The sequence below is a fragment of the Dunckerocampus dactyliophorus genome, chromosome 10 (assembly GCF_027744805.1).
Source record: "Dunckerocampus dactyliophorus isolate RoL2022-P2 chromosome 10, RoL_Ddac_1.1, whole genome shotgun sequence".
NCBI lineage: Eukaryota > Metazoa > Chordata > Actinopteri > Syngnathiformes > Syngnathidae > Dunckerocampus > Dunckerocampus dactyliophorus.
The window spans coordinates 17718354-17730746 of NC_072828.1; the positions used below are offsets into that span (position 1 = coordinate 17718354).

The 12393-nt window shown below is 39.3% G+C and overlaps 1 protein-coding gene across 3 annotated transcripts in view; it reads left to right on the forward strand.

The window, feature by feature from the left end:
• The first annotated feature begins 1969 nt into the window (after positions 1 to 1969).
• exoc2 (exocyst complex component 2) overlaps positions 1970 to 12393 on the forward strand; it is a 50344-nt gene continuing 39920 nt past the window's right edge. The window contains exons 1-5 of one of the 3 annotated variants that reach the window (XM_054789235.1): positions 1970 to 2037; positions 8364 to 8517; positions 9152 to 9328; positions 10204 to 10336; positions 11536 to 11649. In XM_054789235.1, the coding sequence (XP_054645210.1) occupies positions 8400 to 8517; positions 9152 to 9328; positions 10204 to 10336; positions 11536 to 11649 (542 nt within the window). In that variant the 5' untranslated portion in view covers positions 1970 to 2037; positions 8364 to 8399. Of the gene's footprint in view, positions 2038 to 8363; positions 8518 to 9151; positions 9329 to 10203; positions 10337 to 11535; positions 11650 to 12393 lie in introns of those variants that run through there. The other 2 variants (XM_054789236.1, XM_054789237.1) reach the window with 2 other exon arrangements.

Genomic DNA, 12393 nt, shown 5'->3' on the forward strand with positions numbered 1-12393 from the left:
GTCCTTCTCTCTATCTAAATGTGTCCTGCGATTGGCTGGCGACCAGTAAAGGGTGTATCCCACCTCTTGCTTAATCAGCTGGGATAGTCGCCAGCTCACCCGTGACCCTAATGAGGACAAGTGGTATAGAAAATGGATGGAGGGGTGGTATAGCTGCACCACTGAGACTTAGATGCAAATATTCAAGCTTCATCATTGTAAGTGGTTGTTTATGTAGACAAATAGTATCTGATGAGCATCGACATCTGTGCAAACTCCAAAATCACAGTTGCATCCTTCACTTATCAGAATAGCCAGTCTAATTGAACAGCATGGCTTCCCAAGGGAGTGGGCCTTGCCTTATCAAAATTTTGTGCCCCGCACAATTTGTTGAGATAAATGTAATGGTATCAGTGTGGTTGTTTGCCTGGGTGGTCTCTGATGCATTTCTAATGATGCTGCTCCTTTCCCAGAACATGTGGAAATACCTCAATGATCCACCGTGAAAAGAGAACTGAGGAAAGAGGCAAAGCAAGCACTTCATTTTGGTCTTCACTGGGAGCAGAAACAGTCTTCTCCTTACAGCAGAGACGACATGATGATTGGTATAGCCACATTCATTTTTACACAAACATTGATAGAACGGGATTTTTGTATGACAGTGACGACAGACCTTTCAGCCCACTTACCTTCAGCATCTCTGTAAAAATTTAAATGAGGCATTTTTGTTATTTCTCTCACAATTTGACAAAAACACATTTTGCACATTCTAGAGCAGGGGTCACCAACGCGGTGCCCGCGGGCACCAGGGAGCCCCCCACGACCACATGAGGTGCCCACAAGCCTGCTTTTCATTCAGATTTTCAGTTAATAATGAAAGAACAGTAGAAAGAAATGCATTCTGAAATACAAAATGTGAGTTGTGGACACCAGCATTTTGTTAATGTTTTGGTAAAACAAGCATATTCGCTTTGTTTGGGTTTAAAATAAGCTCTGAAAATAAATGTTACAAAAATGAGTAGCTCTTGGCCATTTTCATTTTGTAAAAGTAGCTCTCACATGGAAAAACGTTGGTGACCCCTGTTCTAGAGGATCCTGGTAACAGAATTTACAGCATTTTAATGAACAAAACATGGACATTGGATATGCCTTTATTGAGAAAGGTTATGGATAACTACAGTATCTATATATTACTTAATTTGGAACATTATGTTGGAAATTATATAGGAATATCTCATTTCTACTGAAAATACAAGTATTCAATTGATTATAATGATAAATAATGATACATTAATTGCAATAACATTAATGATGTGACTTTCTCTTGGAGATTAATATAGCTACAGTATCTAATGATAGCTTTATTGCTTTAGAAGGCCCAGCTCAATGAGTCTCATCCAATTCACTGAGATGGTGGCAAGGTCATTAAATTTCTTTATTTAATTAAACTTATTTATTTAAATTTAAATACGTCTATGAAATCTTGCTGCTGCACAGTGACCGAGTAGTTAGCATGTTGGCCACACACTCAGGAGATCGGGAAGATCTGGGTTCTCCGTTGGGCATCTCTGTGTGGAGTTTGCATGTTCTCCCCGTGTGTGGGTTTCCTCCCCAAAAACATGCATGTTAGGTTAATTGGCGACTCTAATTGTCCATAGGTATGACTGTGAGTGTGAATGATTGTTTGTCTATATGTGCCCTGCGATTGACTGGCGACCAGTCCAGGGTGTACCCCAATATTGGCTCCAGCATACCCGCGACCCTAGTGAGGATTAGCGCCATAGAAAAAGAATGGGGGAAATCCTACTTAAACAGGGCTGCAAGAAACATATGATGTAGCAGTTTGCTGCATAATAATAACACAAAGATGAAGTGTAAAGTGCACTGTTACAGTGTGTTTCCGTTTGTCTCGTAGAGCAAAAACTACACAGCAAGAGCGACTGAAGGACTTTAAAACAAAATAAAAACATCCTTATTTTGAAAGCCCCGTCTAAGAACGGATATCCGGCAATGGCCACAGAACCCGGAAGCGTCGCAACACCTCGGTTTGATTACTGAGTAAGTTACTTTTTTATTGTATCTTCATAACCGTATCCCTTCAGTTGCAATGGAGTAATTTGAGTGTCGTGTGGCAGATTATATCTTATGTTGCATTTGTGGTTAGGCAAGAAACAGAAACACAAAAGGCATATTGGAAATGAATCGCTAGCGAACTGCTTTAGCTTTAGCTGTCAGAGCAATGTCAACAACTCAAATACGCCTTCATTCTAAAGCCATCTCCCACATATTTGTTCTTTTTATTATATCTTCTTATTGATACTGGTCCGGGGACTTGGGTAGAAATATTGAAGTCCGTCGCTATTTGACACAAATGAATGGGATCGTTGGCGAGGATAACGACGGTTCTCAAAAGATTATTTGCAATTGACAAGTCGTTTTTGTCTTCTTCGCCTAGCATTCCCCCCCCACACTTGGCTTTTCGATGTGGCTAATCTATCGCACGTGAATATAGAACAGACCTGAGTGAAATACAAAAGCTGACGCCCATCGTCATGTAATTCTGCTACGTAAATACGTAATTTTATGTGGTGTATAATATGTGTTGTTTATCCTATTTAAATATGAGGAAAAGTTGTTCTGTGGGTATAATGGAAAGAAGGCCAAATAATCTGCATGTAGTATTCCTTTACAAAGTGACAGAGCAGTTGTCCTTAACAACTTTTTGTCCTCTTTCATGGTTGAATACGACGTATTATTCGTCAAAAATATTTATTTAGAATATTTTTGTAGAAGCAAATTTTAGGTATTTTTGAATTAAGCATTTTCGAGCAGAAAAGTGGAGAAATGAACTAAAACACATGAGATATTCAGAAAACACATTCAAAGACGCTGTGAATGATATGTAGTATTCTACACTGATGACTAGGGGTCAATAATATTACAGTAATGTGTGGTGAGACACCAGACTTGATCGCCAGAACAACAGGTTTTTATTGCAGTTTTGAATTAATTACAGGCACAATAATGAAACACGGGCTACTGTTGTAGCTGTAACCCACACCTGTCAGTGGTGAGTAATGTTGGGTTTAAAAGAAACCTTCATTCAGCACCTCTAGCCTCACTACATTATACCTGTTATTGATAAAACTACATACCAGATGCATCGAGAAGTAAATGGGTCAGTTTTTCTCATTCGTTCTGTTGCTGACTATCACTTGATCAAGCCTTTTCTAACATTCCACTCTACTATACAAGAAATAAAAGTATAATTTGTACTGATATCTGATCAGTATTGGTATTGGTCGCTATTCAAAGCTGCAATATTGGAATTGTTTCACAGACAACCCTAAATCTTACTTCGCGAAAATTCACTCATCACGGTTGTGTCTGGAACCAATTAACTGTGAAAAACGAGGGATTACTGTAGAGTCATCTGCAGGTTAAACCATAACTTTTTGATTCATTTCCAAAAGGCAAATGTTCGAGTTATAGAAGGCTTAGCATTTTGTTCACCACAAAGTTAAACTTGAATGGCACATGGTCGAGACCCCTGTTAGTATTGAACTATTAACAAAAGGGATGCCTCAGGGTTTGTCTTTATGCGTTGTAGCATCCAAGTGAAAATGTCCAAATTAGGCCAAATTAGACATTTTCCCTCCCCGCTGTCTTGTGACTCATTAGTGTCTCAGGTGTGAATTAGGGAATGCTAACGTCTGCGCTAATGTAATGTGTCATTTACATACAATAAGTCTATGTTTTCGCCCTGTGTTTTTGTGCAAAGAACTATACACAAATTAGAAAAATCATTGCATTTAGTTAACTACATAAGCACTCGGAGAGCGCAGACCTCCACCAAGCGCCTTAGTTCTCCCCATATTGTGATTTACACTATGAATATTAGTGCTACATTTATTTCATCGATATATTTGGATTGCTAATGTTGGCATGCTAGCAATGCTAACATGCTAACGTTAGCGTGATAACACCTAGCATAACAGTAGTGTATATATAAATGTCTAGCTATGAAAATGGCTAAAAATGCTACTACGATAATGTTAGCATGCTAGCAATGCCAACATGTTAATGTGAGCATGCTAACACGTAGCATAATAGTGCTAAGTGTTTATATATGTCTCTAGCTATAAAAATGGCTAATAATGCTACTATGCTAATGTTAGCATGCTAGCATGCTAGCACCTGGCATGATAGTGCTAAGTCTTTATATAGGTGTCTACCTATGAAAATGGCTAAAGATGCTACTGCGCCAATGTTAACATGCTAGCAAAGGTAACATGCTAACATTACCATGCTAATACGTAACATATTAGTGCTAAGTGTTTATATACGTGCCTACCCATGAAAATAGCTAAAAATGCTAGTATGCTAACGGTAGCATGCTAGCAATGGTAACATGCTAACATTAGCATCCTAACACCTAGCATGATAGCGCAATGTACCAGGAAGGCTAAATGTCACGAACAAGTTGAGAATTTTGACTTTGGGACAGTCTGAATCGGTTGAGTAGTAGAACGCTTAAGTTCAAAGGTATTTTGCATTCTGACAAATGGGAATGTCAAGAAAAGTGGGAATTTTGGAATTCTTGGAAAATGGCATGAAAGTTCTTAATTACTTGAATGAACGGTCTGCATCTGTTGAGAACTGTGGAAGTAGCTAGAACTCTTCAGAGCAAAAGCATCTTGCATCCTGGAAGAAAAAATGGGAGGATTTTTGTGGTGTGGCTAATAGCATGATTGTCTTGACTTTGTTGAATGAGTTGATGTTGGAATGAGGTGAATTGGTGGACAAATGTGGTAGTAGTAGGAGGTAATAGCAGTTTTACGGAAAAAAGTTTGGGGAAAATTAGAATTTTATTTCAGTATCGAGCCCGGTATTTCAGTATTGGTAGCCTGAATGTCCTGAGCGTGTTAAACAGTTTGATGTTGGAATGGCTTGAATCAGGTGACAGGGTAGGTGTCGTAATGCGCCTCAAGGCTGGTCGCCACTCGACTACCGGCACCAACAAGAAGAAAACGCAACACTACCATACAGACATGTCGACGGTGTGCCATGGTGGAATTAGTTTCATGTTGGACGTTGGAAATCTGGCTCCATAGCTGCAGCGGTAGTTCTTCCTCACTTTTCCCGGACTGCTGTGTCATGGTGCGGGGAGCTCGCACGGCAAGTGCTGCTCTAACCGCTGGCTGTTTATACTTGGGGCCGTCAATAAATTACTATTGCGTTACATTTCAAGGAAATCTCAGTGCTACAGCATTTAGGTGTTGCTAACAGATAAAATCACAGAGCAAAGATGAAAACAACAGCTAAACACTTGTAAAAATAAAAGAACAATAAAAGCCACATAGAAACAACCTAATAAGCCTTCTCGTACTTTGACTGTTCACCTGTTTAATAGCCCATGACTCCATCATGAGTTCAGTAATTTTTATTCTGGGGGCTGGATGGAAAGTTCTGGTGGGCTGCGTGTGGCCCACAGGTCGCCACTTGACAGCCCCTGGGTTTAAGAATGTTGCCAACACCCTGAAGCTTACCAAGACAATACAGCAGTTTCACAGGACAACCAAACCAAATGATGTGTCCTGACTGAACAAATAATGTCTACTTGGAAATCTTCTAATCACAGCAATTTGGAATTTGGATAGTTTTTATTAAATTTATACTCGAGGGGTATAAAGTTAATACGTTGTGCCTTTCAGTTATCTACTGGTCTTTGTCGCAATCTAGTGGGTTTAGGGCGTAACTACACTTTTCAACACTGCACTGTTATTCTGCTCGCCAATGCCGCCCCATCTCCCACCTCCCCTGGCGTTCTCTGACACCCCTCTGAAAATCTCTGGTGTATACAGTTGAAATTCTTTCATACTAAAATATTTTTAGAGGTCTTCCATTGTTGACTCACTGACTGTGCCTCACGTTTTCAGTCATAAATTAGTGCTGTGGAAGCGCTGAGAAAAATGTGATTAGACTTGGGTAAAGGAAAATGGTCGTAATCTGTCATTGCCATTAATACTTTATTCTATCCATCCATCTTCCATGCTGCTTTTCCGTACTTTATTCTAAAAATCCCTTTTCTCTTTCATTTCTTGTGCAGTGCCCATGTTGTTTCAAGCAGTATTTTATTGACAGTTAATCGCTGTTCGGCCGAGGGTTGCGCTTTCTCTAACCTTGGTTTGCTAGGTAGTTATAGATGGTGCATGACATGACATGTGAAATATTTTTTTTGCTTTCTGTGTGACTTGGTCTGTGTATGTGCATGTTTGTCTGATCAAGCGCACCTCAGTGTTATGGAGAGGGTTCTGGGCAGTGTTCCCGTGTTCATGCACAGCCCCCAGAGTAAAGTAAACAGCTCTTTTCTCATCCCAGCCGTCGGCAGGCTCTCTTTAGGCCTGTGCCGGAGACCACACACCCAGACCACACACACACACACACACACAAAATTATGTATACACACTGCCCAGAGACCCTCTTTAGATTCATCCACATACTGCCTAACATACTGCCTAACACACAGACCACACAACACTAGTTATGGCCCTTTGCACGCAATCAAGCTGAGCTGTCATTACGGCCATTGTGTGTTTGCACATGTGTAATCTTTCCGTCCACCCGATTTCTCTGCACAACACACAACAAATACAATAATGCAGTGTTACGTGAATTATAACACTGTTGGTTTGTGACTTGCGGAATTGTTTAGCTTGATGTCGGTTCCTCTTATTTGAACAGGACTGATAGTTGTTGTTTGGTATGCAAGTAGCAAGCTCTGCTACAGTGGTTCCCAACCTTTTCACAGTCGCGTACCCCTTCAGACATCTGACTGGAAGTCCCCCCCACTCCTGCTCACATAAAAAACATAAACCACACAATGAAGCATCTTTGATATATTATTATATATATCATATATTATGACATTTTTTTTAATTTTATTATCTTAAAACATCATGTGCCTTTGTTTCAACTGCACACACAGGCTACTAATTTAAAATGGAGAGGGTTTTAAATGGGTACGATATCTCCTGGCAGGTTTGTCTTTTGTTTGGTGAATTTATTTATAACAGATGGTGACAAGCTGTGGTAAGATGTGATGAACTATGATCTTTATGCTCTTTTGTTGTGCTTTAGTCTGCAACAACATAGAAATAATGAGTACAATGCAACTAATGTTACACGCAAACGTTTTAAATAATTATGAAAACAAAGGCACATAACGTACAGAAATCAATAAGGAAATTAATTGAATACAAGGCTTATTACGGAGCCAAATGAACATATAAGCAAATATAGCATGAGATTATGCACCAAGCAAAAATGCACAGCAGCACAGAGCTAACATAATTAAACCACGCCTGTGTGCATTTACGCACTGCATTAACATTTGTGAACAAGGACGGAGTGAAAGGAAGACCAGAAATTACTGTCTGTGCAGCATCGGAGAAAGACATGGTGTGTTCAAGGATGGCCCAACAAAGTGGGTGTAACGCCCGAAAGAGATACATTATTTTAAATTTACTTACGCTTGGAAAATTGGGGGCTTTCTAACATAGTCAGTGCATCCAGTCAACAAACAAATGACAGGCTCATACAGCTCAGAAAACACATCAATTACTCACAGTACCACGTAAGAAGACCAGCTCTCATTTAGCACACAATATAAATGATCTTGAAGATTCAAGATTAAACACTTTTAATGCACAACGTCATAATCAAACTTATTTGTTCATTTAAAGCACACAAAACAATGAACAACATCATCCTGGCACCTTTCTTCTGCACCGTACTGCTGTGGGTGTTCACGTGAGGCGTAAATCTCAATTTGGCGCTAATGTAGTCAAGCCATTTATAATTTTTATTCATGTACCCCCATGGAAAGCTGCATACCCCTAGGGGTACGCATACCCCACTTCGGGAACATCGGCTCTACAACAATAGGCTGCATGAGCTGCGTTGCTCATCTTTATCTCAGTTTTAGGAGATACTGTACTCACCAAGATACTGTTTTCGGAACGCAAAGTTGTTTTTGCAACATTTGTTGCATTTCTGACACATAAATAAATGGAACCGTGACTGTTGGGGCATTATTGAAAAAAGAATGATTCTCTCTCTTTGTGGTTAGCTGCAAGGCCTTTTTCATATTTACAAATTCAATTAAAATAAAATGTTCATTTACTCATCCTTTAAGTTATTGTTGACTCTGTTCGTCCAACCTGTGATTGAATTGGTTTTATGGATCACTGTTTTTTTATTATTATTCATGCTTCAAATAAGATAATTATTAAATGCATCATGAATATTGCAAAATTGTCTTTAATTTAAAATATGTTCCTCTATGTGTTTTTTACATCTGTCCCTCTGTTTGAATTTTTCAGGTTTTTATTGTCCCAGTGTAACTGCCGCAGACCAACATGTCTCGTGGCCGTCCACCCCCACTCGTCACGGGCATCTCCCCCAAGGAGGGTGCAGCCTGGACTAAAGTCACTATTCGTGGTGAAAACCTGGGCACAGGCTCCGCTGATCTCGTTGGTATTGTACTCTATATACAGTTTGGGTCAGAAGTTTACATGCACTCATCATGGGAATGATAGATAATGTCATGTCAATTATTTTGCCCTTAATGAATGAATGCATAAATTGTTTTATTTCTCTTAGAATATTACATGACACAATACAAGTCAAAATTCTATTAGTAATTGTATTATTGTGATTAGTAATTACTAATCATTAATAAGAAATCAGTGTAATTAGTAGTCAGTAATACAATTTATTTATTTTATATTAATTATATTAGTATAATTATCAATTGTATGACAGAAAATGAATCACCTTGAGGTAACACGCTGAAACAGGGACATTTTGTGATTACTGTCTCATAACCTGGCACTGAACAACATATGGAATTAGGATTAGTACTGTAGGCAAATAACAATAATCGCTGATGTAATGATAAATGAAAGTGAGGGAATTGTGGTGGTCTTTTTCATGGCAGAGGTTGGTATTACTCACTTTTGTGGAAGCTTTTATTTAAATATAACATAAAATGCAAACACAATAAATTTAGTCTGAACACGTATTCTAAAGAAGTGTGTGTGTATGCTTATTTTTACTGTGTATCAATAATTCAACCCTTTCACCTTTCCTCTCGCTTTGTTTCTTTTAGGTCTGTCAATCTGTGGCCATAATTGCCTGCTTACAGCAGAGTGGATGTCAGCCAGCAAAATAGTGTGTCGCGTGGGCCCGGCAAAAGACGACAAGGGAGAGATCATTGTCACGACCAAGTCTGGAGGTCTAGGGACATCCACTGTTTCATTCAAACTGCTCAAACCAGAGAGGATTGGTAAGTAACCTGGCGTGGCTTTGTAAAGTGCATCTATCTGTGGAAAATTTTCAAAAGGCCAGTCACAAGTTCCTGCAGTAATAACAGTTTAAACCTGTTGTAACACATTAAAAAGCTGTAAAACGTTCTCAACATGGTTGAACAGTAGTTGCTCCCATCTCGCAATATTATCAAAAGTGAAAAAAGCAATCATGGCTCTCCACAAACTGAATGCATTTGTCCTTTGCCGATCCATAGTAGGTATCAATTACGTGGTTTTTACTCAGTGCCTCTCACTACTAAACATGCAAACAAACCATGACAACCTCCTGGCGGAGCTGAAAAGCCAATTTGGTAAAACAAGGAAGATCCTCATAGGTTAGTCCAACAGACAAACACAAGCAAATAAAAAAAAGCTCCAATTTGTGTTGATCCTTTTAAACAAAGAAAATAAATATATAAAACAGAAGCATTATTCAATATGGTTCTACTGAAAAGAATAAAAACAGATTTCTTCCCTTGTTGTTGATCTCACTTTCATCATATTTTCTGCTGTATCAGTTGTGATGTATTGCAGTGTTTGTATCTTGAATGTTCATGAATTGTACTTCCTCTTAGTCTTAAAATGAGCCTGATGTTGACTTTAGATACATTTTGGTTCAGAAAAAGTACTCCTCATCATTGCAGACAAATTCCATTGATAGATAAAAATTAGCCCGAAGTCAGCTGGGATAGGCTCCAGCATGCCCCCGCGACCCTAATGAGGAAGAAGAGGTATAGAAGATGGATGGATGGATAGATAAAAATTTAATAACCTGGGTATTGCATTATTTTCTTCATACAATTTGCTGCGCTGGAATATTTTTTTGAGCTCATTGGCTTGCTTTGTCCTCCAGGTATCTTGGACCAGTCAGCTGTGTGGGTTGATGAACTGAACTACTACGACAGAACTGACCGCAACAAAGGCATCTCACCTCTCTCGCTCCGACCCAACAATCCATTGGGTATCGAGATAGACAAGTATGACTCGTGAGCTCACAAATGCACGCATGCAAGATAAGTCATATTGCTGTATCCACATGTAAAGCTTACGGAATATGTTTTCAACTTGGCAATAGCTGTTAACCACTGCACACGAGCGGAAACGGAAAAATTTTTATGTAACTCAAGACATGACCATTTACTTGGTTTTAGAAAAGCATGAACACCCATAATACATGATCCTTAAGCCAGCTGCATCCCTGCTTATTTTCACTTTAGTGTGGTACACATTTTTGGGGCGATTTTCCACTATAATGGGGTGCAAAATATTCAACCCACCTTGTCCTTTTTTTGGCACTTTTTGGATGGGCTCCCAGCTGCAGTGGTACAGTACAAAGGTGTAGAGTGGAGATAGAGGCACTGCTGTCTCTTGTTTGGTCAAAAGAGAATTGTCACTTCAGTCACCAAAGTGGCCTGCAAACCTACCCAGCAACAAGAGCCTCTGCAAATTTTTTATGTGAAGAAAAGTAATTGCAGCAATCCATGCCGCTGTTCCTGCTTACCAGCTTTTAAATTTGTATTTCATTTGTGAAGTTTAACAATGAATCAAGTAAAGTTCCTGTAGGCCTAGTGATCACACAGCCAAATACTGTTTTTAAAGTGAATGTTTTGTGCATGCCTGCTTGTACGTGTGACTGCGCAGTGGGTGGTTACTTGGTTAGGAATGATTTCTGTAGGCTTCGGGTCATTAGTAAAGATCAAGCTTTCCTAATGAAGCACTGGTTAATCTATGAGCAACCAGGCATCACACACTTAGCTTTAGCTTCCCACGCCACAAACTTGAATAGAACTTAGCAGCACACGACCGCATGTGACACTAACAGTTTTTTGTTTTTTACAGTTGAATTTGCTAAGTATTACACAGTTCATTATGTTTTGTGATTTATCTACATAAAAGTGCAAATCCGGGATTTTCTTCCACTTTTATTGAAATTGCATTTCTTGACTTTAATTATTCTATGTACTGCATGAATCTAAATGACAAAATTCAGTATATGTTGGGATGTTTGTGAAGGGCAAGACTTAATTTCTAATCCAAACGCCCTGCAACTGACTGATCAGTTAAATTGTACCAGCCTTTCATCCCAAGTCAGCTTCCCTCTCACACTGAAAATAATCAATGGTATTGAACGTGAATTAAATTTTGAATTTTTTCATGTCAACCATTTTTGTCTTTCTTTCCATAGAGGAAAATTTCCACTGAAAGACATTGAGATGACATTTCCAGGGATGAGTGGAGACTTCACCAGTGAGAACTTCTCTGCCACCTGGTATCTTATCGAAAATCATGCAGGCACTGGGTATGAGTAAAACTTTATTACCTACATTTGGGCTGTGGGATTTTTCAATATCCCTGAGTATAGGGAATTAATGATACACAATCTAGCCATTTAAAAACAAACAAAAAAAAAATCCTGATGCACAAATTGTTTGAAACGGTTCAGAAATGTGGAAAGATTCAAGAGAAAATTAAACAATGGCTCGGATAACTGATTAAAAATAAAATGAACCTCCAGTGAGGCGAGAGTACCCTGAATGTGCTGTAGCTGGGATAGTGATTGTGACATTTTGTCGTAACTTCCCATGAGCTCAGTTGTAAACAAACATGCCGTCAATCGTGTGGGACTTCTCACTGTTTCAGAGGAAGACATTTTGCCAAATGCTCCAAGAGCTCTGCATTCCGCAGTGAAGAAAAAAACAGAGAGCTTCAACACATCAAACCTGAAACGGCAATCACCTGGCTACAACGCCACAAAGTTTGAAAAGTGCAAAAAAGTTTGGCAGAGACAGCGCGAAGGCTAAAGATATCTGTGATTTCATCATGGAAATGATGGCGCTGGATGACCAGCCCTTTACTATTGTTGACGATAGCAGCTTAGGTCAGCGAGTAAATTTCCCTAAAAAATTTCATTAATTTCAATTCGTCTGTGTAGGCTCTCAGTCGTACAGGAGTTGTCCATCGAGGAAAAGGCTTCTTGAGACGTCATCTGTACTTCTGTGTAGAAGGTGTCGGACGTTTCGCTCCTCATCCGAAGAGCTTCGTC